We start from the raw sequence: 14,210 nt of genomic DNA, 5'->3' as shown, positions 1-14,210 counted from the left end.
CGGGTGCAGGACTGCGGGCGGCTGCTGACGAGAGACAGACATGCAGGCTGAGGGGCAGGTAGGTGGTGAACACCTGTGACCGTTTTGACAACTAGGGACCCTGAGTCTTTGCTCACGGAGTTTCAATTATTTCACCTGAAAAGAAGTCAGCTACAGAAATGTCTTTAGAACGTCCTGAGAACAGACGTAAGGCGACATTTTCACTGTCACAGAAGCGGTGCCGTTGGGCATTGCCAGGAGCCCCGAGTTGACCATGAGCACTGGACTTTGAAGATGCCCCCTGGTCATAAAGCAGCCAGCTGGGCAGCTGTCCTCCTGTGACCGTGCGGACCCTCCAGTGCAGCCCTGGGAGGAGGGGGGGAGTGGGCGGAGCGGGGGTGCAGGGACCTGGAGGGCAGGTGGCCTGAGCCCTGGAGACCAGCCCTGGAAGCTGGGCCGAGCCCAGCTCTGCAGACCTCAGGACGTCCGCGAGTCCTTTCCGCGGTGGCTCCGGGGTAGGTCCTGAGCGCTCGTCAAAGCCCCCGCAGCCCAGGCACTGACTCACTGTTCCTTACAGCCAGGACCCCGAAGGTTGACGAGGGGGTCATGGAGCAGTTCAGAGCAGCCCTGAATCTTCAGCCTATGAACATCTGGCTCCGCTTCACCCCAACCCAGGCGAAAGGTGACCCCCGCCCCCCCAGGCCTCAGGGCTCCACTTCACTCTGCTCAGTCAGGGAGCCCTGGGCACTGGGAATGCCTTTCTTCCAGGGGGTCTGGTCTCCCCCTTCACCCCAGGCCTCCCAGGAAGCAGTGGGAGGTGGGGGTGCAGGACCCCTGAGGTGGGGTAACTCCAGCAGGCTGCCCTGGGTTTGGGGTCAGCCACGGTTGACCTGTGACCTCCCTCTGTTCCCCCTCCTCCTGCAGAGAGGTGCCTCGTTTAGGTGAGCTCCAGCCGACAGCCTCCTGGGTAACGTGCCGGACCTGCCCTCATGTCCTGAGCACAGGTGTGGGGGTCTCAGTGGGGCCCCCAACTCCCTTCCATCAGGCCCTGCTCCCCCTTGGGGTGCTGCTGGACGTTGCTCCTCCTGGGACCCAGGCACCTCTGTTCCAGCTTGGGATGTGCTGCTCTGAGCTGTTCCCCTTCAGCAATAAAGAAATGCACCAGTGAGCCTGGCTGCTGAGTCTTTCCTGGCAATGGGTGTGGGATGGAGCCAGTGAGCGGCTCAGGGGGATGAGAAGGGGCCAGGTCTCCTGTGCTGGGTCCCCTGAGGCTAGCAGATGACAGTGATCATCACATGTGAGTCATACGGTTACAGCCCAGCTCAGAACACCCAGGCACCCACCATTCTGCCCACCCAACCTGGTCTCTCGCCAGGACTCACTGCCAAGACACTCAGATTATGGGCTCCCTACAGGATGAGGAAGGCCCGTAGGTGCGTGCGGTGGGGGCTGTCATCTGAGCCCTCAGAACCCACGCTGGCTGCCCGCAGGGACCAGCCTAGGTGAGGGCTCTAAGTGGTCGTTCTGCAGCCTGACTGATAGTGGAGATGCTCTCAGGAGCTGGTCCGTCCCCCTTGCCATGGGTGCTAATGGATCCCAGAGAGGCAAGGCCAGGTGGTACTTTACCCTTGAACACAGCTGGTGTTATGGTGGCCAGAAAGCCTGCCCAGTGGGTGTGGCTGACAGTCCCAGGGGCTCCCAGGGCAAGAGAGGTGGTGGCCATAGGAAGGGGCACCAGTGTGCTGACTGCCACCCTAAGGTTTGTGTGGCGTTTGCTCCCCACTGTAAGACAGGGGTCTTCTCCTTTCTGTCCCTGGAGGATGGATGGACGCCCCAGGAAAAACACAGGCAGGAGCTGAGGCCTGTGGGAGGGCAGACGTGCCTCGTGTTCTCCCCTCGCCTCCCATGGTCTCCCAGGACTGACGTGCGATGTGGCTAAACTGCCCCGACAGCCTCTGGCCAACCACGCCCTACACACCCTTTAGACACAGGCAGGCAGCGTCATTCCTGTGGGAACGATTCTGGAATTTTCAGGGTGCCTGGGAGGGTCAGCTGGGGTGGCCCGGGCAGTGGCCACCGGAGGATGCATGTGAAGAAGGGGTGCGGGCTGCCTGGCCTGTCCTCCCTCTGGGCCCCCGAGGTCATGGCCGGGGAGAGAGGGCCACTCCTGCTGCTCACCCTCAGCCTGGGCCTGGCCAGTGCCCAGAAGACTCTAGAAGAAGTGCCGGTGCAGTCAGGCTTTGATGCCCAGAAGGTAACTGCCGCTCGGGTCCCAGACTTGGCCCTGAGACAGGGCCATGGGTGCATGTGTCACCTGGAAGGCTGTGCTCAAGGGCAGCGGGCAGGACACAAAGGGGAAGGGGCAGGTGAGGGGTGAGGGGCAGCCTCCCTGGGTGCTCCTTGGGGCAGCTGTTCTGCCCAGGCAGGAGTGGGGGGTGTCTTCTTCCTGCACAGCCTGCCACTGGCTCTGGGCAAGCAGGGACCCCGCCTGCCCTCACCCATCACTGTGGGGGACGTGGATGGTGCAGGGGCCTGACAGCCAAGACTGGAGGCTTTGGGCGCCACACAGCACAGGACCCTCACCTACCCCTCCAACCTGCATCCCTGCAGGTGGAGGGACGCTGGCTGACCATCCAGCTGGCCACCAGCCACACACACCTGGTCTCCCCAGAAGACCCCTTGAGGCTCGCTCTCCATTCCATCTGGACTCGGGACAGGGACCTGGAGTTTGTCTTGTTCTGGACGTAAGCATGGCTGTGCCGCTCCTGGCAGGTGCTCATGCTCAGGGGCCTCCCAAGAGACAGTGACCAGCGGTTAGAACCAGAGACCAGAGGGGCCCATGGCATGGAGCTGGGGCTCGAGACGCTGGCCTGAGGGGTCTGAGGCTCTAAAGCTTTATGACGAAGGGCCGACGGGAAGACACTCGCCCAGCTGGGTCCTTCCTGCCATTCAGCTGGGGGTCCTGGCAGGGCTGTGCTGAACTCAGTGATACTTAGAACAGTGTGTAAACACAGCCCCAGAGGCCGCCATGGCCACATCCTTGCTGATGCTCAGCTAGAGACACCAGAGCCTGTTGGCACACACAGCCCACTCCTCACCCACCCCAGATGGGAAACTAAAGGACCCAGGGTGGGGGACACGGGGTGAGGCCAAAAGGCGTAGTCTGTGCATGGAGCCCAGGTGACTGGGGACACCAGGACTAGGTCCCCCACCCCGAGACCTGCAGCTCTGAGCCAAGGACAGACTGGGTCCAACCCCTTCTGGGAGGTCTGGCTCCATCCCGGACATGAGGAAGCCCCCGTTCCTCATTCTAGCCCCTCCCAGCCCCCATGGGCCCACTGTCCTCTCCTGGCTGGGTGACCCTCCAGAGCCTGGAGAGCCGAGAGCCTCAGGCAGACACGAGGGACCTCAGCAGGGGCAGAGTCTGAGCTGGCACCATGCCGGGGGCCGGGGGCCAGGGAGAGGCAAGAAGGTGACCATGTGTAAGCTCTTTTCTTTATCCTCAGAGGAGAGGGTGTGTGCAAAGGCGTCAACATCACCGTCCATCCAACTGGGCTCCAGGGCCAGTACCAGGGCTCCTGTGAGTAGTCCAGCCCTCTGGCCTGGGTCCCACGCTGCAGGTGGAGGGGCAGGGGGTGGGCGCTTAATGCCCTAAATGGCCCTGGAGGAAGTATTGGTGCTGGAAGGAGAGGTCCTCCCAGTGTCAATGTGCTGCTCACAGGGCGGGTCTGGGCTTGGGGGGTGGAGGACAGAGGCATCACCTGTCACCACCTGGGGTCTGTCCCCCACAGTTGAGGGAGGTGGCAGCATGTTCATCCGCTTTGTCAGCACCGACTACAGAAGCCTCATTCTTTATGTCTGGTTCGAGGACGCCGGTGAGGTCACCAGCCTTTTGGCGCTGCTGGGTAGGTGGTGGCTGACCCTAACGCCGGACACCCCCCATATCTTCCCAAGACACGTGTTTAGTGCCTGTTGCCCTGAGGGTGGGGCACCAGCCAGGCCTGCTCAGAGCTGCACCACCATGCCCCTCTGCCGGGCACCCGCCATTCAAGCGCTCGCCCACGCACACACGCTCGCCTCATCTCTTGCTTGTCCCTGCTGTGTGCTGGGTGTGCCCTGGGAGCTTGGATTCTCTGTGGACAAATCAAAACAGCTCTCCTTGTCTTCCACGGGGGGAGACAGCCCATTCCATGATGAACCACATAACAATCCCTGAGTCACAGCGGGAGGGAGTGGTGGGGCACACTGTCCTGAAGACTAGACGGATGTGAGAGGTGCTGGGGGCCTCTGGAGATGGGGGGGGGACAGCCAGAGCCTGAGCCCGGCTGGGGGCCACAGCACCAGAGTTCTGGGTGGCTGAGAAGGGTCAGGGGAAGGGGATGTGGGTGGGGTGAGGGTGGGGGTACCATGTCACGCAGGTAATCCTGCATATGAAGCCAGGGCCCTCTGGGGGTCCTTGCCTGAGGGGATAGGGCCTCACTTGTCCCTTCCAGGAGCGCTGAGCCCATTCTGCTTCTCAAGCACGCTAGGCGGGCCAGGGGGCTAGGTCTGCTGGGCAGCAGGTCGGGCCTGGCAGGGAGCCAGGACTAGGGGACACGCCTGACAAAAGCCTCCGGGGTCTCAGCCCCCTCGTCACCAGTCCCTCTGATTTCAGCCAGAAGAGTGTTTGGGGACCCCAAGTGGCTGGGGAAATACCAGAAGTACATCAGGGAATTCCAGCTGCAGGAAGCCCCGGCGTTCAACCTGGACGGTAAGCACGGCCTGCCCGCCTCTCCCCTGTGCAGAGCCCCCAGTAGCCATAACCAAGGGCCAGAGCACTTAAAGGCGCGGCCAGCCTCTGTGGGGCACCTGGTACGGTCAGGCGTGTGCCGGGCACCTCAGCTGCCAGCGCTCACAGAGACCCTGTAACATGGTGACGTGTGCACAGACGCGTCTACATTCTATGGATGTGGACACCGAGGCTCAGGAAGGTTCAGAAACAAGGTTGAGGTCACACAGCCGGGAAGAGGAGCTGGGGGCACTGGCCTCTCCCCTGCAGCCCCGCCCCCAGGCATCATTCGGTCGATCAACAAACACACAGGCCAGGCCGTTCTGGGAGCTTGGGATGCATGTGAACAAGAGAGGTACATTCTCTACCCGCGTGCAGGTTTCACGGGGACACCAGTTCCGTCGTTAATTTGTTAGGGACAAGTGCTGAGGGGATGTGGGGTGGGGGACCAGGCTGAGCTTTGGGTGGGACAAGGGACCAGGGGCAGGCCAGGGAGGCTGCCTGGAGGAGGGAACCGTGTGGGCTTGTGGCAGGAGCACTGGGAGCATGAAGGAGAGTCTTGTGGGTCATTGAGAGGGCATAGGGGTCATGACAGGACGTGAGCTGCCATTAGGGGTGCTGGACAGCAGGTGGCAAGGTGACCCCAGTGAGGGGCAGGGGTTGTGGGCTGTGTTTGATTCATTTCAAAAGGAAGGGACGAAGGCCTTAGACTCCCCACCTTGTTCTCTTCCTCCGCAGCCCAGTGCTCCCCACCCACAGCCTACGCCAGGGCCAACTCCTGAGTCTTCCTGCGGGGCCCCTCCTGCCACGCGGCCCTAGCCTCCCTCCCACTCACCCAGGTGTCTTCCCACCCCCTCTGCCACCCAAGGACGCCCTTCCAGACTGGCCAAGCCCCACCTTTTCTTTGTCCCTCACTGGGATACCAGGTCCTGCCTGCCAGCAACTAAGAGGCCCACAGCCTCTCCCAGCCTGGCCCACGGGCCTGAGGACACTCTGGATGGTGCCGAGGGGGTAGGTGGCCTGCAGCTCCTGGCCGCAGTGCACACAGCATTGCAGTCCAGCAGATGGGGCCACATGAGGTGTCCTTCAGGGAAGGTGCCCGTGTGAGGGGCCGGGCTGGCATCCTCTGACCTGCCTCCACCTGGGTCCTGCTCTGGGGCCGTCCCCGCCCAGGTCAGAGGGGCACTGAGTGACCGCAGAGCCAGCACCTGCTTCCCAGAAGGGCCAGGTAAACGACAGGTGAGCTGAGACAGGTCACCGCCCTCTCCTGAGCCTCAGGGCCCTATGAGGGTGGTGCCTGGACGGAAGGCCACCCACCGGCCGGGCAGGCTCTTAGGAATCTGGGTCAATGGCCTCAATACTATGCCTGGAAATGCCAGGGAGACAGGTATAACCAGCACCTGTTCCAGAAACGCCTCGACAGTGCGGCTTCCACCACGGCCAGCTCCAGGTCAGCACGACGGTGGGAACCAGTCGGCCACCTGTGTGGGGTCCACCTGCGGCTCACGCAAAAGCTGGTGATGAACATATGCGCAAAGCGTGCAGCTTCCTACTAACCAACAAACCCAAGAGCAAAAGTGGGATGGATGCATCATGGTTTCAGAGCACATGCTCAGACACTGAGCAGGAAATCTGCAGAATTTCGGCGGGGAACTTTTTTTTAAATCTTTACTCCAGGTCATAGAAAAAATGACTTGAATAAATAGATATGAGATATTCCTGTGTGGTTGTCAACGTTGTAAATATTTAATAATCTTCAAATTAACCTGTACATTTCAAGCACCTAAGTCAGTATTCCATTGGGGTATTTTCCCCAAACCGTGAACCTGAATCTAAAATCCATGTGAAGGGATAAGAGTTCTGAAATGTTTTAGAGAGAAGAGCATGAAAATTGATCAACCACTGCACACAACTGACATCAGACCACAATGACTAAAATTGTGTGGCCTTAGCTCAGGTGACAGAAAGAAAGATAAGTGAAACCAGATATAAAGTCAAGAAGTGAACACAAGCTAGCATAATAACGTGATATGTTGTACAAATGGCCCATCTTCAAAAACATTATTTATTCAACACTAGTGTTGACGAAAATGGCGGAGATACTTGGAGGAAAAAAATAAGGCTAGACATCTAACTCTTCAGTATCTCAAAATTAATTCCTGGTTCATTCTGAATCAAAAGAAACCTTGAAAGTTCTACAATATCTGTAAGTTGGGGAGGGGATGGCTACACAAGGGATGGAAAGACCAAGGGGAAAGACGGTCATTTTGAAACGTTAAACTTTAGTACATCAAAAACATCCTCAACAAAATTAACATACACGCGACAACTTGAAATTAATGTTTTCAACAAATGTGACGGTGTTCCTATCACATCTGTGAGTATGTATAGTAACTTTCCACTAATGTCGTCGATAAGCTATGTGAACCGAGGTCCGACGGCACCCACTTACTTCGACTAACTGCCACAGTTGAGGGTAAGCTCCTGGGCATCTCACCAAGGCCATCCGGAAACCACGCTGAACGGAACGTTACTCAAGGACCCGCTGTATGTCCCAACACCGGAGGACGAAAAGGGCCACTGTTAGCAAAGTGAACCCGACAGGTCATTCGCACATACACACATCAAAGGCAGATAAAGGTAGTTGAAAAGAAAGTTTGACCTCATAAGTAATCCAAGGAAAGAGATGCTATTTTTGCTTTCTAATGGACAAAGTCAAAATCTTAAAAAGAAAAAAAAAGCAAACAAAAAACCTACCTCAATCAGTGCCCACTGTGTGGGGACACGTGCTCTGGCCGGGACAGGCGGGAGCTGGAAAGGACATTCGGGTGACCTGAAAACGGGCCTGTTCTTGAACCTGGGAACTGTCGAATTCACGAGCTTACCTGTTTTCCTTCCCAAGATCATCTTTCCTGTCGATCCGTGCTTTTTTTAAGGTACAATTTCAGAACCGCTCTCAACAAGTGTCAGCCTTATCCATAAACTGTCAGGAAAAAGTTGTCTGTTTCAGTGCAGCACTGGACAAGTCGCCCTCCTCTCGCCGGGCCCGACCTGAGGTCACTGTGGATGTAGGGCTTGTGGCGAAGGGGACATCTGTTTTCTCTGTTTTGAGAGCTTTGTAGGTCTTTTTAAACGTCGAGAGCTACTCTGTGACACCAGAAGGAACGAGTCCCAGAAAACAGCGTCGTCGTTCAGTCAGAGGAGACCCGGCGAGACAAAGCTGCACCCTGACAAGTACGAGTTCTAAGAAGGTCTTCGCGGTGACGTGCACCAGGAGAGGGGGTGGTGGCATTACACGAATGGAAGGGACAGCAGGTCTCAGCATAAACCAGTGGGTAGCACGTTCTCAGCCCTAGCTTCTGTCCCATGATGTCATTGCCAACGTTCCTGACAATTTCAGTCTTAGCTGTCATGACTGCTGGGATGCTCACTGTATGAGGCTGTCTGGCCACCATGGCTTAAACCACAGGTCCACGTCTCACGTCTGGAGGCTGGGAGTCCGAGGTGCAGGTGTGGGCAGGGCCGGGTCCTGCCGCAGCCCCTCCCCTGGGCCTATAGACAGCCGTCTCCTCCCCGTGTCCCCACAGCTTCCCTCTCTGCGTGCCTGTGTCCACATCTCCTCGTATAAGTTCACCAGTCCTAGGTTCAGGGCCCACCCTAGTGACCTCATGCCACCTTAATCACCTAGAAAGACCCCATCTCCAAATATTGCCACATTCATACAGCCATGTGCGGGGGCTGGGGTGTCCACATATGAATTTGAGGGGACACAATTCGGGCCACACACTTACTAAACTGGTTTTCACGCCATAAAAGAGGGCTAAGAAGAGCACTTCGTTGTAAGTTTGGGCCTTCCAGCCCTCACATGGGCTCTGTAACCCGTCACTCTCATCAACCTCCATGGCGCCCCCGACTGCCCACGTCCTCGTCACTTCTGAACTTGCAAAAGAAATGCCGCCAACAGTCTCCCCTGCCCTGCCATGCCACGGGCTGCTTAAGGGCACAGCTAGGTTTTGAACTGTCTCCATCCCTCAGGGCACCTGCAGTGTGCCTCACCACGGGGCTCGGTACATGCCTCTCCTTAAAAAAATACATAAAACGCCTAGAGCTTTAAAAAACTGAACTGGAGAGCTCTCTTTGTAACAATGAAAGAAAGACATGGCCGCCCATGTCTGGGCACACACTGCACAGAGTGAGGCTTTGGGAGGGTTAGACTCAGCGATAAATCCCCGAACCTGAGGAACGTCACGAGTGAGCTGATGAATGTTTCTTCTTTTCCTTCACCTACAATCCTTTGCCCTTTGGTATATATGATTTTTTTTTTCTGAAATAGTGTCTCTCTCCATTAAAAGAATTTATTTAATGCCTCCAGAATTATTTCCAGGCTGCCTGCAGCATACGGGCATTAACACCACTGTGCGTGAAACACTAAATAGTCACCCTTTTATTCTTCGTCTGGCATTGGCCACATTGGACGGTTTAGCAGTGTAAGGACAAGATTCCCACCCCCGGATGGACGCAAACTTTCCAGTATGAGGACTGGCAAGTCTTGCGACGTCCTGCTCTGCAAGGGCTGCGAGGCTCCTGGCCCCGCTGAGGCAAGGGGCTCCGGGTTACAGCGCCCTCCTGGTGAGCCGTAGCACCTTGATGGTCTGAACCTGTTGGGGCGGGTGGAACGCGGTGTCCCAGCTGTATTCCGGTGACAGCAGCCTGGAGGGCTTGTGCAGGAAGAAATACTTGTTCAGGTGGCTTTCATAGGTGCTGTTCAGCCCGTGTATGGCGTCCTGAGTCACTCCTTTCAGATAGTCTTGGATGAGTTTTAAAACCTGCAGAGGCGTGCCACCGACAATCTCACCGTCATAAAAGAAATCCCCCCATCCAAAGGGGATGCAGGCTGCGGATTGGGGCCGCCTCTCGTAAGGGACATTCTCGGTATCTTTGAAGTACCACCAGGCATGGAGCTGGGCCACAGACATGCCCAGGGTCTCCACGCCGAAGTCGCCCTGGAAGACGTGCTCGACTGTCATGCTGAACAGGAAGTCGACCTCGTCCTGGATGTGGCTGATGATGTGCTCACCTAAGGTCATCATGCGCACAAGGTCGCGGTCGTGCCACCAGCTGTCGTCTTCGATGGTCAGCACCTGGAACGTCCGAAGAGGGTCTGGCTGCACGTCCGGCAGGCCGTAGGGGTCCTCCATCATGATGTAGAAGACAACCCGGTACCCGGCCATAAAGTGCTTATTCGCTGACTGTAAGAACAGCTCAAGGTACTGGTCTGCCGTCCTGCAAAACATGCACACACGGGGCCCTCTTACTGTCCCGGATGGCTTCCGGAGAACATGTGTCATCATGCGTGTTGTCTGACATGTGATGCTGAAGGTGCAGGGGGTGGAGGTCTGAGGAAAGCCTTTGGAGGTTTGGAACAACTGTTGGAAAGAGAGAGAACTAGTGCCAAATGGATGTGAGTTAAAAGACACGACCCAGCTAAGGATGGGGAGACAGCCAGGTCACACATCCTGCACCGGGTGGCCGGAAGCAGTGGTCCCAGGTGCCACAAGCAGCGTTTCGGAGGCGGGAGGGCCATGGGTGCTCACTGCGTTTCTCCCAAACCAAAAAAGCAGAGGTAGCACCCCTACCTGCCTGCAGCAAAGACCGCCAAGCCCACAGTGAGGTTCCGCTGTCTGTAATGGCTCCGCAGGGCCTGTCTATTGAAAGTGCCTTCCCATATGATCGGCGCCCGCCAGTATGTGGTCGCTATGACGTCAGGGCGTTTTCTGTCAAACAAACCAGAAACCAGTGACGCTGGCCCCGCCTCGGCTGTGACCGCAGCACAGGCTCCCGAGGCACAGCCACTTGCAGAGCACGTGCCATGCACCCAGCACTGTGTCTGAGGGCCCTGTGTGCCCGGCACCATCACGGTCCTGTCCTCCACGCGGGGAAACTGAGGCACAGGCTGGTCGAGCGACTTGCCCAATACTACAGAGTTAACCCAGGCGAGCCAGGGTGTGAGATGCGGCCAGTTTCTGCTTCCATCACCACCCCACCTGCCTTTTGAATCCAGAGCCTTCCTTCTTTGAGGTCTCACTGCATCTTAAACGTAGGCTCAGAGTCAGAGCATCCTCGGGTTACTGCCTTGCAGCCAGCACTGTGGGCACAGGAGCACTGCCACCCTGCAGGTCCTGTGTTTGTACTTCCTCATTTTCCCTTCTCTCCCTCTCCTTTCCTATAAGGTCTAGGGGATGCTTTTTTTCTTCTTCTTCCCCTCATGATTGCAGTCCCTCTGCGCCATCCAGCAGACATGAAAAGGTCACTCCAAAAAGGGACAGAGACATCCGGTTGGCTTTTGATAACAAAATAAGGACAGCATTTAAGATACGCAAAGCTGGCTCAACATCAGAAAAGCATTCAGGCCAACCCACCATATCAAGAAGCTACAGACAGCCGGGTGCCTGAATCAACTGACAGAGAAAAAAAGCATCATACAAAGTCCAACACCCATTTATGATAAAAAAAGAAAAACTCTCTTGGGGCCGACGGAGTGGCTCAGTTGGTTAAGAGCTTGCTCAAGAGTGTGAGCCCGGCCCGAGCTGAGCTGCTGCTGAGCTGCCAACAGGTGGCAGGATGGCTCAGCTAAAAAAAAGAAAGAAAGGAGAGAGAGAGAGAGAGAGAGAGAGAGAGAGAGAGAGAGNTTGGACTCAGATAGAGAAGGCCTCTCATTGTCCCGGTCGAGGAAGCCACCAGGGGCTGAGGAAGAGCCACGGGGATTCTGGGAAGCGAGTGGAGGGGCCCCGGCCCGCCGTCCTCCTATATAAGCCCCGGGCCCCCTGCCTCAGCCTCGTGCCTCAGCCTCCCTCACTCCTGGAGCTCAGAAATACGTCCACAGCTGCAGCCATGAAGTGCCTCTTGCTTGCCCTGAGCGTGGCCCTCGTGTGTGGCACCCAGGCCAAGTTTATCCCCCGGACCACCCCGGAGGACCTAGACGTCCAGAAGGTTTGGGGAGAGGGAGCTTTGCAGGGGGGTGCCTGGGGTGGGTGATGAGCTGCAGGCAGACGGGAAGCCGGGGCCTCAGAGCACAGAGGAGGCTGTGGTGTCAGGGGTCTGCGTGAGGTCGCTGGGGTGGCCATGGCAAATCTCCATGGACGGGGCGAGGGGGGCGGGGTCTTACACAACACACATTATTGTCCCTCATCCTGGAGACTGGGAGTCCGAGGGCCAGGTGTGGGCAGGGCTGGTTCCTCCCGCGGTCCCTCTCCGGGGCTTGTAGACGGCCATGTCTATCTCCCTGTGTCGCCGTACGGCCTTTTCTCTGCACGCTTCTGTGTCCTCATCTCCTCTTATAAGGTCACAGAGCCCAAGCTAGAGAGCTCACTCTACCTCCATCACCTCTTTAAAGAACCATCTCCAAATAGTCATGTTCTGAGGTGCTAGCGGTCAGGATTTCAACCTATGAATTTGGGGGGACACAATTCAGCTCCTAACAAGGCCCCCGTGCCCCCGACTTTTTTCATCTCCAACCACATGTCTCCCCAAGATCCAAGCGCTCCCCATTGACTCATGCAGGTGGGCTCCCAAAGGTCCTTGCTTGGGCTCAGATGGGGTAGCCAGAACACGGCTCAGCTCAGCAGAGGAGGGTCCCAGGGCTGGCCCAGGCAGGGGTCAGGGCGCCCCGAGAACCCTCCCCGCCGCAGCTCATGCACCCCCCACCCCCAGGTGGCTGGGACGTGGTACTCCGTGGCCATGGCGGCCAGCGATATCTCCCTGCTGAACACTCAGAGCGCCCCTCTGAGAGTGTACGTCAAGGAGCTGAGACTCATCCCCAAGGACAGCCTGGAGATTGTCCTGAACAGATGGTGGGTGTCCCGGGCTAAACCCCGACGGCCTGGCTCCAGGGCGGGGGGTGGGCAGGGCTCCTGATGGGAGCTGGCTCTTCTGTGGGCAGCACGGTGCCCCAGGGTAGGGAGCAGGGCTGGGAGATTCTGGGTCCACAGTGCCCCTGACCATGGCCGATGGCACTCCCAGCCCCTTTCCTCTGCCTCCATCTGACGACTCGTGGTCCTGTCCTGTCCAACCTGCTCTCCTGTGGCTGTGAAGGGTTACAGTGAGTGCAGCCTGGGCCGGTCCCAGCCCCGGGGGCCCAGACGCCCTCTCTCCTGGGAACCCCCACGGAGCCAGTGGCTCTGCCCGCCCCTTGGTTTGGCTTTGTCACAACAGAGTCTTCAAGGGGTCTCACGGGGACCAATGTCTTCCAGGGAGGATGGCAGCTGTGTCGACAGGAAGATCTTGGCAGAGAAAACTGAGGTTCCGGCCGAGTTCAAGATCAACTGTACGTGCTGGCTCTGTGCCAATGCTCCCCCGGGCCCTGGGGGGTGGTGGCGGTGCTGGCACTGTCACCAACACCAGCTTTCACTGCCCTGCTGCTCCACCCTTAGGTGACCACAGGCAGATACCCGCTGGGCTGGCCTCACTCCCCGAGGTGCCAAGGCTACGTGTGTGCCCTCTCTCTAGAGAGGGCGTGTCTTGTCCCTCCCCTGAGCTCAGGTAGCTCCTGTGTGTGCCCACCCCCTGCCCTGTCCTCCCAGGCCACCTGGGTGTAGCTGAGAGCCACTGCCAGGGCACCGCAGCCAGTCACGTAGGTTCCTCCATCGCCCAGGCTTGGGGTTCATCTGGTCCTCAGCTCATTTCTCACTAAATCCAAGACAGAAAAGGCCATGGGTGGGGGAGCTTCCACTAGGGCTGTCCCCCCACCGGGCCGCCAGGGCCAAGTCCTGCCTTCCCTTCCCTCGGCCGGACCGCCAGATGACTTTGACTTGAGGCTACACAATGACCACCGACCGATGCCGGGCAGCTGCCCAGGGGCTCCAGGGGCTCCGGCAGCATCCACCCGCAGTGGGGTCCAGACACTGGCCCGACCTTGGAAGCCACTCAGGAGCCTACCGCGCCCGGTGGCGCCGCTGACTGCCGTTGCACCAGCCCCATGTCGCTCGCTCCCTGTGCCCCTCAGTTAGGACCGTGTCTTAGGACCGTGTCTTAGGTCCTCTTCTCCCTCACTCGGTGGTGCCCAGTCTCACCCGAGATCAGCATGAAACCCCATTTCTTAACCACTCTGGGTCCCAGGACACGGGGATGTGGCGGGACGTCTCGGATTGAGTCCCAAAGGTGACGGATGTCTCAGGTGGGGATCACAGTGAATGGCGAGAGCCCACTGGAGGGGACAGTCATGCAGGATCGCTCCCCACCCAGTCCTTGCCAGGGGGCCGAACACCAAAGCTGACCAGCACTCCCCTCCTGCTGGACAGAAGCGCCCAGACTTATCTTGCCCCGTCTGGTCTCCCTTCCAGACCCGGAGGGGAGCAAACTCCACGTGCTGGACACTGACTACAAGAACTACATGTTCGTGTGCGTGGAGAACGCCGTTGCCCCAGGGCAGGGCCTGGTCTGCCAGTACCTGGGTACGCGCCCGGCG

General features: G+C 58.1%; 4 protein-coding genes across 4 annotated transcripts in view; 3 read left to right on the top strand and 1 right to left on the bottom strand.

Annotated features, from left to right (window-relative positions):
- The window catches only part of LOC109382628 (beta-lactoglobulin-1-like), a 4,182-nt gene extending 3,035 nt beyond the window's left edge, over positions 1 to 1,147 (top strand). The window contains exons 5-6 of the mRNA XM_019642260.1: positions 557 to 661; positions 904 to 1,147. Of these exons, the coding sequence (XP_019497805.1) occupies positions 557 to 661; positions 904 to 920 (122 nt within the window). The 3' untranslated portion in view covers positions 921 to 1,147. The remainder of the gene's footprint in view (positions 1 to 556; positions 662 to 903) is intronic.
- A 915-nt stretch (positions 1,148 to 2,062) lies between these two features.
- LOC109382469 (lipocalin 1-like) lies at positions 2,063 to 5,529 on the top strand. The gene is made up of 6 exons (XM_019641995.1): positions 2,063 to 2,233; positions 2,590 to 2,723; positions 3,486 to 3,559; positions 3,771 to 3,884; positions 4,634 to 4,729; positions 5,486 to 5,529. The coding sequence occupies exons 1-6, from the start codon at positions 2,063 to 2,065 to the stop codon at positions 5,527 to 5,529; spliced, it is 633 nt and encodes a 210-aa protein (XP_019497540.1).
- Positions 5,530 to 9,360: 3,831 nt separating this feature from the next.
- GLT6D1 (glycosyltransferase 6 domain containing 1) lies at positions 9,361 to 10,661 on the bottom strand. Its single transcript, XM_019641983.1, has 2 exons — positions 10,384 to 10,661; positions 9,361 to 10,030 (listed from the first exon to the last, which is right to left on the bottom strand). Exons 1-2 carry the CDS (start codon positions 10,659 to 10,661, stop codon positions 9,361 to 9,363), a joined length of 948 nt encoding a protein of 315 aa, XP_019497528.1.
- An 813-nt stretch (positions 10,662 to 11,474) lies between these two features.
- LOC109382639 (beta-lactoglobulin-1-like) overlaps positions 11,475 to 14,210 on the top strand; it is a 7,729-nt gene continuing 4,993 nt past the window's right edge. Inside the window, exons 1-4 of the mRNA XM_019642288.1 lie at positions 11,475 to 11,737; positions 12,458 to 12,597; positions 12,997 to 13,070; positions 14,086 to 14,196. Coding sequence (XP_019497833.1) covers positions 11,639 to 11,737; positions 12,458 to 12,597; positions 12,997 to 13,070; positions 14,086 to 14,196 — 424 coding nt within the window. The 5' untranslated portion in view covers positions 11,475 to 11,638. The remainder of the gene's footprint in view (positions 11,738 to 12,457; positions 12,598 to 12,996; positions 13,071 to 14,085; positions 14,197 to 14,210) is intronic.

Source organism: Hipposideros armiger, unplaced genomic scaffold, assembly GCF_001890085.2.
Source record: "Hipposideros armiger isolate ML-2016 unplaced genomic scaffold, ASM189008v1 scaffold_3, whole genome shotgun sequence".
Lineage (NCBI taxonomy): Eukaryota > Metazoa > Chordata > Mammalia > Chiroptera > Hipposideridae > Hipposideros > Hipposideros armiger.
Note: the sequence above shows the minus strand (reverse complement) of the source record. Positions and strands in the feature narration are given on the sequence as shown.

Excerpts from the sequence above, each read along its gene's own strand:
- LOC109382469 (XM_019641995.1), top strand. The coding sequence starts at position 2,063 with ATGCATGTGAAGAAGGGGTGCGGGCTGCCTGGCCTGTCCTCCCTCTGG. Across the intron at positions 2,234-2,589 it reads CAGGCTTTGATGCCCAGAAG|GTGGAGGGACGCTGGCTGAC; the intron begins GTAACTGCCGCT and ends GCATCCCTGCAG. Across the intron at positions 4,730-5,485 it reads CCCGGCGTTCAACCTGGACG|CCCAGTGCTCCCCACCCACA; the intron begins GTAAGCACGGCC and ends CTTCCTCCGCAG.
- GLT6D1 (XM_019641983.1), bottom strand. The coding sequence starts at position 10,661 with ATGGTGCCGGGCACACAGGGCCCTCAGACACAGTGCTGGGTGCATGGC. Across the intron at positions 10,031-10,383 it reads GCGGTCTTTGCTGCAGGCAG|GACGGCAGACCAGTACCTTG; the intron begins GTAGGGGTGCTA and ends CATGTTTTGCAG.